This window comes from Mus caroli, chromosome X, assembly GCF_900094665.2.
Source record: "Mus caroli chromosome X, CAROLI_EIJ_v1.1, whole genome shotgun sequence".
Taxonomy (NCBI): domain Eukaryota; kingdom Metazoa; phylum Chordata; class Mammalia; order Rodentia; family Muridae; genus Mus; species Mus caroli.
Window position 1 is genome coordinate 129,566,444 of NC_034589.1, and position 12,813 is coordinate 129,579,256.

A 12,813-nucleotide genomic window follows, 5' to 3' on the forward strand; every position below is an offset into this window, starting at 1 on the left:
GCATGGAAGTGTAAGCCGAATAAACCCTTTCCTCCCCAACTTGCTTCTTGGTCATGATGTTTGTGCAGGAATAGAAACCCTGACTAAGACACCATTCATACAAACACTTGCCCAGGCCCAAACCCAGTGAAAACTCAAGTTAGAACGACCATGCTAAACCCAGGGGACTTTGCTTAGGCCTTTCTCCTATCTCTGTCATTTATATTATTATGAACTTGATTTGGTACAAAAAAGAAAAATATCTAGGAGAGTTGAACCTAGGAAAGCAGTTAGCTTTATATTCTCTTTGGAGATTCATGTGTCCTTTTGCCTGCATTCCATCCCTTCTTGTCACCTAATAGTGCCATTTGTGGTCTCCTTTCTAAATGTTACACCCTTGTGTATGTTATGCAAAATGTTAGACTATACCCATAATGTATATATGTTTATTAGTAAGCAGCTGTGATGGTAGGTATAGTGTAGCAATGCATCTTTGAGGGACATTTATTGCCCAACATGGCTATCAATTCTGTGTATTTACTTTGCATTCATGAATTTCTTAAAGCCTGAGAACATGTTTCAGTTATTGTTCTAAGCAATGGAAATAGTAAGATGTCAAAGATAGAGTCGCCGTCCTCCAGAAATTCAATCTAGTGAAAGAGACAGATTGCAAAAAAGCTTTCAATGGGTGTTTTGAAGGTAGAGCTGTGATGGCACAGGGGTGGGGTGGGGAGTAACTTCAGAAGGGGAACTAGAGAAAGCTTATCAGAGGAAGAGACTTTTGTGCTGGCCTAGGAAGGACACAAGAGTGTCCAGCAGAGCACAGGCTGAAGTGGCAGGTTACAATTCACATAAAGAAAGCAGACGTGAACAAAGAAGCAGGTGGTTTGGTGGCTGGCCATTCATTTAAGAGATTTCCATTAGTTATGACAACTTTGGAAAATCAATCTCTGAAAAATTCCCAGATCAACTCAGAATAATTATTATGTGTACATTTGGGATGAACACCATCTCCATTCTGCAGTTTGCCACGTGAAAATTATTAATTTAGAGGAGCTTTGTGAACACATGGAAGCACTTTCATTTTTCTTTTGAGATGAACCTTTTCCTTCCATCCCAATTCTGATGAAAGCAATAAAGCCAAAGGGTAGATCAATGGCTTTGTCAATAAAACATTCTAGCTCTTTTGGGGACTTTAACTGGATGAAATGTCAGCTCAATTCTGATTCAGTAGTTTTAGAAGATATATAGGTTTACAGCTTGCCTCAAAATGAGTCACCTAGTGTTTTGTTAATAATAAAAAGAGAGAGATAGAAGGAGAAAAGAAGAGGCCTAAACTGGGTTTGAATTTAGGATCAATGAACAAGTGCCAGTTATTCTAGGTTGCTGTCCATAATTTAGTCCTAGTGCCTGACTTTTTAATGTCGAAATACCCACATTTTATTGTTCAGATTGCTTTGTTCTAATACAGGGGCTATTTTTTTTTTAAGACACTAAGCCTCATCATAGTTGAACGATAGGGTTAAATGGCCTAGGTTAAGGTAAATCAAGGTTTTCTTATCTCAGAAAGCCATTGTTATGGAAGAGAGGAATGAAATCTAAATAGAAAATATTCTAAAACAAAAGATAGTAGTTTTTGAAGACTAGTGAAGCAGTGTGAAGAGTTGTGCTTATACACATCTGTCTTCTTTGTGTGTAACAAGGGTTTGAGTCTGAGACAGCTTACCAGACCAGGAGCTTATAAAAGATTGATTTCAATAGCAAAAACTAGTCTAATCTACAGCCATCACCAATTCCATGTACAAGTACCTGTTTGTGGTATTTGCACTTCACTAGCTAGAACTTAGACTGCTTCTTATTTATATTTTATGATGAGTCAAACTGAGGTTTAGTTTCAATTAAGCAACTTGTCCAAATATCTATCATGTAAAGTTGCAGAGTTGGCTTTCTGAGATGGGAAAAACTTGATTTACCTGCATTAATGTAGGTCATTTAACCACATCATTTAACTATGACTAGGCTTAATATGTTTTTTAAAATGGTCCAAATGTTATAGCCTCTGTATCAGAACAGAGAAATTTGAACAATAAACTGTGGGTATTGGATCTAGCTCTGTGATCCTGTGTCCAACGAGAACAAAAGGCATGAATAGTCTGAAGCATTTAAAATGTAAATGTCATAAGTTTGAGTCCTTCCAACCGTTAGAAGGATAGTTTTTATAATCCAATTTAAGATAAGGAAGAAGAGCTAGGTATGGGGACATATGTCTGCAATTCTAGCACTTGAGAGGTAGAGGCCAGATGATCATGAATTGAAGGTTTATCTTCAGCCACATAGCAAAGTGATCTTAGGCTACATGAGACCTTGCCTCAAAAGACCCATAAACCAACCAACCAACTAACTGACCAAACATAAAACAAAAGGATGAATGCTAATTGGAATGTGTAGAATTTACGATCATTATCTGTGTAGGTCATCTAGGACAGAGTGAGCGACACAAAGTGAGGAGTATGTGAAGCTTGTTACTCCCAGCTATCTACAGAACATCTTGATCCAAGTGCTGTCATAAATAGCTGAAAAGTCAGCATGTAGCAAACGGCCTGCAGTGTCACTCTTCTTTCTCATCCCTTCCTCTAAAACTTATTCTTCCACTTGAATTCTTTATCTCCAGCGGCAGCACTCATCATGGACCCAGGGGCAGAAGCCTGGAACTAACCATAGCTCTTCCCTTCTTTGTCATCCTCTGTAACTGGCTGGCCACTAGCCTCTCTTGACTCCATTTTCTTAAAACCTCTTGAAGGGCTTTTCACTTGGCTCAGGAACCCTTAATATCTGACAACTCCATGTGAGGTATTAGAAAAATCATAATCCCTACCTTTCTTAAACTCCTTCTATGGTCTCACTGTTCCCAGTGCAAAACACATATAATACAGAGCCCCCCTAGGTGCAGGCCCGCAATGTTCTGTAACCTCATCTCTCATGATCCTCAACCCCATTTCAAAGCTGTGATCAAGTTGTCTTAGAATCTTCAATGCCTAGTTCAGTTCTAGACAGATAGGAGGCACATAGCTAAGTGCTTGCTGAGTGACAGAAAGATTGCAGCATCGTATAGCACATATGCAAAATGGATTTCTGCTGAGGAGAAACACAGACAAATTCAAAACCTCCCAGCAAGTTTGGGTCACCTATAGAGGAATACATGAAAAACTGCCTCACAAAGGAATAGAGAATATAATGTTGATGGAATATTTCAAAATTTATTTTCTCAAAAGGGCTCTGTTTTCATTTAAGACTGCTTTTAAAACATAAGCTATGTTTCTACTCAGAGTTTGCTTACATTTGGCTGTTTTAATAAAGGCATATTTTAGGATACAATGAGGAAATGCATGGTTATAAATCCGGGGAAGAGGCAGACAGAAGAGACACTATTTGAATCTTAATGGGCTCCTGACTAGATGGCCCTTGCAGCTGAAGTGCTCTACTCCCATCTGGTGGTACAATTAGAAAACTGTCACCCCCAAAAACCCTTTTTAAAGACTAAACTAAACAAACTAAATAAATGTATCTTCTGTTGGTTTGTGACATAAAAGCGAGAAAGTGACTGCAATGGTCACGGACTGTCATTTTCTTGCAGGGAATCTTAATCTTTGACTTTGCCTTACAGTCAAACCTTCCAAGCCCTTTTGTACCATTCAAGGAAGACCAGAAGCAGGCCATCCTATTTCCTTGTCTTGCCTTTCTGCCTTTGGAACACCGTCTCCTTTGTATTACTGGTATAAGATTGAGGGGAACACCATTGTGCCAGTAAAAGAAAGCTTCAGTGAGTAGTTTCTTTCAGAACTTCTGGATTGGACTGGTGTTTGGGTTGCCTAACAGTGTGTGCTGTCCATTGCTCATCTGAAGAGCTCAAACATTTCTTCCCCTAATGTCACTGTGTGTATGTGTTTGTGTGTATGTGGGTTGGCAGTGTGCTTAAAATGATGCCTGTCTCCTAACATGATGATTGTGGCATGTCTATTTCCCTGAATGCGGAATTTATCTGAGAGGTAGTCAGTGGGGAGGGTCTGTGTTGTTGGGTTACTTTTAGAGTATGTCAAGAGACTTAGTTGGATCTTAGCCATCAGGAGAGGCCCACTGTAAGAAAGGAGGTTGGAATTAAGCAATGTAAACTGAGATGACAAGAGATCTTAAACATCTGTTTCTTGGTTTTGACAGACACGGCCACTGGAGTTTTAGTTATTGGAAATCTAACAAATTTTGAACAAGGTTATTACCAGTGTACTGCCATCAACAGTCTTGGCAATAGTTCCTGTGAAATTGATTTAACGTCTTCACGTGAGTTGACCATATGGCTTCCGTACTTTATCCTTGAGTCAGTCAAGCACATTTACTAGGAGCTCTCTCTAGTCTTTCTTGCCTCTCTGGGGATTTCTGTGCTTTAGTGGTAAGGTGGTATGATGAATGGCCATCCCAGTCTCTAATATCTACATAATATATTCACTAAATCCTTCACTAAGTAGTTTACTTAAGCATCACAATCATTAGAAAGCAGGCATTCTTGTGTGATAAATAAAAACAGTGGTGTTATTAACGGTCTAGGATGTTCTTTCTTATGTAACATTTTGGTTATCTTTGTCAAATTTACAGCTTACAGACTTCCTGCTTAAGGTCAGCTGCTAGAAAACTCAGGGAAATACTTGAAGATAAGGCACAGCAGCACTTTCTGACAAGGATTTCGGTAGCCCAGGAAATAATAGCAAGAACAGATAAATGAACTTGCTCTTGTATAAAATTTAAAAGCTTTTGTACAGTACAGAAAATAACGAACTGAAATAAGATGCAGCCTATAGAATGGAAAGAAATGTCCAGCCATTTAGCCCAACGAGGATTGATACCCAGAATATAAGAAGAACTTTAAAAAAAAATCCAGGGATAATCCAATCAATAAATAGGTAGATGTTTTGTACAGACAAGTCTCAGAAGAATTACAACTAGGCAACAAGGTATAAAGAAATGTTCAGTGTGTTTTTACCATCAGAAAATGCACATCAGAATTCTGGCGAGCTTCTATTTCACCCCAGTTATATGACTATCATCAAGAAAGCAAACAAATTTAAGCAAGGTTATGGAGGAAAAAGGAACTGCTTCCCACTCTGCTGGTGGGGATGTGAAGTAGAGAAACCACAATGGAAATTGGCATAGAGGATGCTCAAAACAACAACAACAACAAATAAAAATAAAAGACAAATATCTGTTTATAATAATAACTAGTCACATCTATAGTCAAAAAACCCTAATGTTTATTGTTACTAAAATTAGTATTAAATTACTTCCCAGATCCTTAACCACGTGCTATATGAGCAAACTCTCGCCCACCATCCCTACCACCCTATTTATGGAAGCAGAATAAATACATGGTTAGTCTTATTTTCCCAAAGGGTACACTGAACCTTAGACAGGTAAATGACTTACCCAAGTTCATCCGGTTACTAACTTGTACAGCTGAGATACCTCTAAATCTCTTCCTCTTCAAAGGTGCTCATTTACTCTTTGATATCCAGGCTCTTAAGCCCTGGAACTGACAGATTAAGCCAAATTCTGGGACAAAACCTTCTGAGGGATGTCTTGTCAAGCCTCAAGCCTTTCCTTTCTTGGGATCACTTGATAACTCATAGAGCCTTATTGTCTGTCCTCCATTCTCACTTTCAACTCTTTCATCTCCGTTGTCTTTCAGTACTTATCACTCAATTTGTTGTCTGCCCTTCTATAGCCAGAGTCACCTTGCAGATGTTTGGCCACTTAAGATTAGTACTCTAGTCTTCTTTGCAGCATTTGCTTGGCCTCCCTCCCTCCCTCCCTCCCTTTTCTCTTCCTTCTTGCCTCCTTTCCTTTCTCTGCCCACTTCCTTCTCTTCCTTCTCAGTCACCTGTTAGATATCTACTATAGATGGTCATAATTGATGAAGAGCCTGAGGTTAAGAAAAAAATGGATCTTTCACTCCAGGAGCTCATCATTGAGCTAGAGGGCAAAGTCTGTATGTACTAAATGCTAGAGGGTAGTTCTACACAGAGTATATAGGACACCAAAAAAGGAACACTTAGGGTTACAGATGTGGAGCAGCTGAGCTGGCCCCTGAAGGTACTAACAAAGGCTATTGTTTCTGTAAAATGGGGGAGACATTTTAAAATGTTGTCCAACAAAGAATCATAGTACGGGTGTTTCCCGAGTTGTGAACAGTATTTAATTTTCATAAATTGAATATTTAATTAAAATTGTGCTGTAATTGTATTAGGAGAATGCAGTGGGAGATGAAGAGAGCATAGAAATTCAGAAAGGAATAATGAACATTGGAGAAAGGCAGGCCATCTGAGAGCAAGCATAATAGAAATATGGAGGCAAGAGCAGCTTTGGAAAATATCAAGAGTGGCCGGAGTGGGTGAAGAGAATGTTTTTTTATTAAAAGTTTAGAGTCATTTAAAATTTAAAATTATTCATGTGTGTTCCTTTTGTTTTATTTTTATTGTCTTATACTTTCACCCATTTATATAATGAATTTCACACATCCCTGTGCCCCTCTCTCACCGACTCTCTCTCCCACTAGAATTCATTTTCCCAACACGTCCCTCTTCTCCTTTGATGTCTTCTTTAGGAGTGTGGCCTATTGAGTTTAATTAGAGTGTCTTGCCTAAGCATTGGTGGAAGATGATTTACGTGAGCAACCTCAGTTTATCAGTGGGTATACCACTGAAGTCAAATGACATTCTTTCCTCCAACAACTGCTGATTGTCAGTAGTTTCCCAGGGAAGGGTTGAGCCTCATGGGTCTTTCATTCACCCATGATGAAATGTAAAGGGTTCAATCTTGGTTGATTATTGTGCAGATAACCACAGCTGCAGGGAGTTCATGAGTGTAGTAGCTATGTTACATCTGGAAGACATCTTTTTGCTGCTTAGCTCCCTGTCCTGTCTATTAACACTCTTCCCACCCCCCTCTTCTGCAGTGTTCCCTGAGCGTTGGTGACATAGCTGTTCCACTTAGCGTTTCTGAGACAGGTCTTTTTCTGTGTATAGCCCAGGCTGGGTTCGGACTCAGGATTTTCCTGCCTCAGTCTTTTGAATGCTAGGATCCCAAGCTTGCACTGCTGTGCCTGGCTACATGGATTCCTTTATTTATAAGAAGTTGAAGGACTTTTAATACAAACTTTATTCTTTATTCCAAAATATAAACTGCTGCCCCTTATTTAAGGGGAAATAGACAGGGATGGTCTGGTCTGTGAACCAGACATGTTCTGTCAGGGACAACACCTCTGGGCTTGAAGGTCTGGTGCTCAGCTGGATTGTCTTATACTCATTAAACTTTTCCATAGACTGATGTAGTAGAGCAGATGCTTGTTTGTCCAGATGGCATATCATTTCCCAGGCAGCCCCTTCAGGAGCAAGGAGTGTGTGGAGAAGCTTTGTAGGGAAGCTCTTTGATTTTGCTTAGCCCTGGAAATGCTGATTATTTAAATGTTCCTTCCCGTAACAGACCATGTTTCTGGTTACCAGATTGCCATGACATATCTCTGGTCACATAAATGTACACTGGAAACTTTGTTCCCTAAATACTGCTCTAAAAACAAACCTGCCTGCCAAGTGGGCATGGCTTTCTTCCCTTGTACACATGTCAACGTGAAACTACACAGCCCCTTCTTCCATCACTAGGAACCTAAGTAGCAGAATCCTGGGGATTTCTTTTCCCTCTACCTCTACCTGTCACTTTCTTGCTCTGTGAATCTTCCAGGTAGTTCTCCCCAGTCCCAAATGAATGCATGTTAGAAGGAGATGTGTTCTGATTTCCCTACTATCTATCTGTGCCCTCCAGATCCAGAAGTTGGGATCATCATCGGAGCTTTGGTCGGTGCCCTGATAGGAGCTGCTGTTATCATCTGTGTGGTGTACTTTGCCCGGAACAAAGTTAAATCCAAGCAGCAGAAGAATTTAAATTCCAGCACAGAACTTGAGTAAGCCCTTTTTGACTTCCAGCCACATCTCCATTGTTGTCTTAACCTGAATGCAAGCATTCCTGGGATGGAGCTTCCGCTAACCTCCCCCTAAGTGCCTCTTTCAGCATGACCTATCAAGGTTAACTCTCTGCTTGTTCTCACTGTTTGTACCTAAAGCATGATGGTGCCTGTTTATTGAACCCTGTGTGCTGGACTCTGTTCTAAGTATGGATATCAACTAATATACTCATCACAAAAAGTCCTTTTAGGTCAGAGACAATGTTTTAGGAACTAATATTAGCATGCTTATTTTTATACCAACACAATAATAAACACAATTGTGAATATTTTAATATACAGGAGACCTACAAAAGCAGAAGTACATAGGGCACAGGGAAGTCAGAATTTGGTTTGCCTACAGCCTGGGCTCTTATTACATTGCTATTTATTCCACAGTGTAGGCGATGCTCATTTACCTGCTCTCGCTTCCTTCTTCCTTTTAAACTTCTTTTGATTTGTGTGAGATTATAATTGCAACATTTTCCCCTTCCCTTTCTCCCACCAAATCCTCCCATATATGCTTCCCTGTTCTCTTTCAAATTCATGGCCTATTCCTTTCATGAATTGTTATTGTGTGCCTATATGTATATTTATATGCATATATCTTCCCAAATGTAACCTGCTAAGTACATATACTGTTACCTGTGTGCAAATATTCATGGATAAGCCACTAGGTATTAGATAATCAATTGGCGTGCCCTTCCCTGGATTTCCCATCTTCTTGATTCCAAAAAAGGAATCAGGAGCCAAGTACTAAGGAGTTGGAGATAGAGATACAACTGAGCCATGGATTTGACCCTCAAATACCTTATTAATTTCTCAGACCTTTTCTTTATTTTAGTTTTCTACTTTTAAAATAGTGGTGCATCTCTCTTGGACTTTCATAATGTTGAAATCAATCCTTTCTAAACTCCAGAACAGACACATCTGGTCTGACAGCAAGTCAAAATATCAGAATGAACAAGGTGTTCTAGACTTATGGTTCTCAACCTGTGGGTTGTGACCCCTTTAGCAAACTAAAGGGTTTCGACTATCACTGAAACTCTTTATATTATGATCCATAACAGTAGTAAAATTATAATTATGAAGTAGAAACTAAAATAATTTCATGGTTGCAGGTCACCACAAAATGAGGAACTGTATTAAAAGTGTCGCAGTATTAGGAAGGTTGAGAACCAGTAGTCTAGGGCCTATTCGATACTAAAGCTACAGGGTATGGCTTCATGTGAAATTTCCCAGTGTGAATCTTCCCTAATGTTTTTCTGGTGATTCTTTCTTATAGGCCAATGACAAAGGTACACCATCCCCAACAAAATGAGGCAATTTCAGCTGATGGCATCCAGCTAGAAGGAACTCTGCCATCTTCCATCCATGCTGGCCACAACAGTGAACCTACTACTACTGCAGTCTTGGAGCCAGAATATGAGCCTAATCCTCCACTGGAAACTGCCACACAGCCTGACCCTGAACCAGAGGGTTCAGTGCCAGTGCCAGCACCAGAGGCAGAGATTCATCCACATCCAGAGCTGGACCCGGAGACTGAGACAGAGCCTGAGCCTGAGCCTGAGCCCGAGCCTGAGTTTGAGCCTGATCCCCAGTCTGGAGTAATAATTGAGCCTCTGAGCAAGGCGGGAGAGGATACAGTTAAGGCATAAATAGGCACGGCATTTAGTATGGCAATTCCCACTAAAGAACCCATTCCTGGCTTTTAAAATTCGGTTGACTTAACCAGCCCCCAGTTTGCCCGTCCATCATAGACAACCCTCATCTAACAACATATTCATTCCAACCATTAATCCAAAATAAAAAAATCAAGGCAACTACTAAAGAAATGCCATGATTTCTGCCTTTTTAGTATAGGGGTTACTTAAAACTGTACTAATATGTAACATAACAAATGACATGGCCAAGACAAGTGGTTTATTTCTAATTTACTTGGAAGAATATTTTCAAAAGTATATTATGCATTTTATAGTTATTTTTTTGTCATGGATCACCTGTAAATATCATAAGATAGGGTTAATTTGATTGAATATTAATTTTATGATTGGTTGTCTTTCCTGTTCATTTTCTTTTGTATTTACTACTGAGAAAAATGTTGGCAATATTGGCCCATAAATTAGAAAAAAATAATTTCCTCCAAATAAGGTATGTATCAATTGGTACATATAATTTAAAACTAAGTAAGTCTTATAATTTATCATACTAGATCTTTAATAAATCACTTCAGGGTCCAACATTTGAGCATAGCATTTTTATAACTTATTTCTCACTACCAAATAGTGTACAAGAAAACAATTTAGAATAAACTTTTTCTTTGGTGAGCATAAAGTGTTGGTATTGGAGGCGATTTAGAGAATACCTTTGACTAAGCTATGTATGATGTTATTACTGTCCGATGCTATGTGGTTTTGGCAGTAGACTGGGATGGTTTTCCAGATGAACACTTTGGTCTACTTTAGATAATCTAAACTGGCAATTTAAATACTCTGTATTACTGTGTCTGTAGTTCATGTTAATAAAAAAAAATATCACTCTTAAATATATGATAAGCAGTAAGTAAATACATTGATAAAATCCTTTCTTCACTTTAAAATGCTTTTTCATGGTCATATATCACTGATATCCTACTCTGAAGAAATTCACATGGAGATTTACTTTTTTAAACATATGTAATCAATCATATATGAAATATAATTTTAAGGCTCAATAAATAATCCTTAATGAAATCTCATTTAGTGACTACTAAGATAAATTCTTTAATAAGTAATTTTATTGTCATATAATTTATGCACTATAAGCTGTATCCATTTTAACTGTATAATTTGATGAGTTTTGACAGTTGCATGCACCCATGAAACCACCATACCTAGGTAGAAGTAGATGGTTTCCACCATCCCAAAGTGCTTCCTTGTTCCCTTTGATAATCCCATTGTGCCCTGGACCAAGATGTCCACTGATCTGTTTTACATTTCTAAACGTTAGCTTTTTCTTTTCCTGACCTTTTATACGAATGTTATCCTATAGTATATACTTTTGTGTCTGACTTTCTTCTCAAGTAAATATTTTTCAGTGACTCTCTGTCACACCAGGATTTATATAAAGGATTCCCTTAACTGAAAACTTTTCTCTGTATAGATCCTGCCTATTTATCACTTGAGGTAGAGTCTCCAGACATTTGAAGGTGAAATGAAGTTAACTAACATTTATTACTTGCACCACGCCATGAAAAGAGATACCAAGCTTCACTTGAGTATTTTCTTTGATGTGTCAATTGGTAGCCACTCTTGGGGATTTTTGAAGCCATCAGTGTTTCCATTAACAGCGGAACTATAATGCAGTGCCATGAGACTTAGTGCCTAATGTGCACAAGGAAGCAAACTTCTGAAGGTCCTGGGAATGACCTCATTTTTAGAAACTGCAAACTAATACTAAAATTACTATAACAGCTAAGTAGCTGAAATTTTTTTGTCCATTTCTATTATTGGGTAAATCATAGGAAGAGGGATTGACCTGTGATAGTCAATGATTATACTCCCAAATTTCTGATGGAGCAGTGTTGACTAGGGAAGCAGTCACTATTTAAATAGCCCTGTCTTTACTAGAACTCTTCTATTTGAATACTGATGAATAGTTGGATGAATGATTTTTTTCACATTTTTGACAACCCAGATCATCTTGGGAGTCAGCTGAAGACCATGGACCCCTAGCCATTGAAAATGCTTATCACACATAAGGTGTCAACATGCAGTTCATTTGCATTTTTAATACAGTATTTTTATTATTTGGGGATTCCATAGAATATGTTTTGGTAGTGTTCATCCCATCTTACTCCCTCAGAAAAACTTTCCAGATCCACCTTTACATAACCTCTCTTCTTAACTTAATGTCCCTTAAAAAAATAACACATCAAGTCCATTTTTGTGGTGCTTATATACTCCTGGGTGTGGGGCAATTCACTGAAGTATGGTCAGCCCATCAGAAGCCACACCCTTAAAACTGGCTCTTCCTCCCCAAAAAGCCATTAACTATCAATAGATCTTCAGTTAAGGGTGGGAGCTCATAAGCCTTTCCCCTTTATGCTAGAATGTTGACAGATTTCAGAATTGCTCTTACACAGGTCTTATGCAGGTAACCACAGCTGTGTGTTCATGAGTGCTGTGGTCTTATATCTAGAGGCCACTATTTTTCTCCAGTATTCTCTGACTTCTGGCTCTTACATTCTTTCTGTTCCCTTCTTCTAATATGTTCCCTGAGCTTTTGGGTGGTTGATATAGAGGCAAGATTCAGTTCTCAGGAATTACATCTATCCTAGCCTTTTCAGCCCTGGCTTCTCTATAATTATTCTCTGATGAATATGAAATTTCATTATCCAGTGATCTCACCCAGTTCAATAAGTTAATCCACTCAAGAAGTATTTGTTTGTTTTTTTTTAAATTAGGTATTTTCTTCATTTACATTTTCAATGCTATCCCAAAAGTCCTCCATACCCTTGCCAAACTCTACAGTTTAGAGGGTTTTGTTTTGTTTTTGTTTTTGTTTTGTTTTAAAGTAGAGTCTTCATGCGTAAACTTAATTGAACCTCCTGTCCAGTACCATGGGATAGGGGAAGTTGTAAAAAGGTAGAACGCAGAGTTCCAAGATTTTGATCATAATTAGGCCATTCTGTTGAACAGTCCCTACTTACCCTGAAGTTCAGAAGGCCATCAAGATCTGATCACTGGAACAGGTTGCTCCTCATACCCAGGAAATTCAAGAGGCTGTAGGAGCTATGTATAAAGTACTTTTTC

The 12,813-nt window shown here is 38.7% G+C and overlaps 1 protein-coding gene across 4 annotated transcripts in view; it reads left to right on the top strand.

The window, feature by feature from the left end:
• Positions 1 to 11,098, top strand: part of Vsig1 (V-set and immunoglobulin domain containing 1) — a 34,703-nt gene extending 23,605 nt beyond the window's left edge. For 2 of the 4 annotated variants that reach the window (XM_021153420.2, XM_021153421.1), the window contains 4 exons: positions 3,644 to 3,799; positions 4,195 to 4,314; positions 7,843 to 7,981; positions 9,306 to 11,098. In XM_021153420.2, coding sequence (XP_021009079.1) covers positions 3,644 to 3,799; positions 4,195 to 4,314; positions 7,843 to 7,981; positions 9,306 to 9,678 — 788 coding nt within the window. In that variant the 3' untranslated portion in view covers positions 9,679 to 11,098. The remainder of the gene's footprint in view (positions 1 to 3,643; positions 3,800 to 4,194; positions 4,315 to 7,842; positions 7,982 to 9,305) is intronic. The other 2 variants (XM_021153422.1, XM_029473403.1) reach the window with 2 other exon arrangements.
• Positions 11,099 to 12,813: the final 1,715 nt, after the last annotated feature.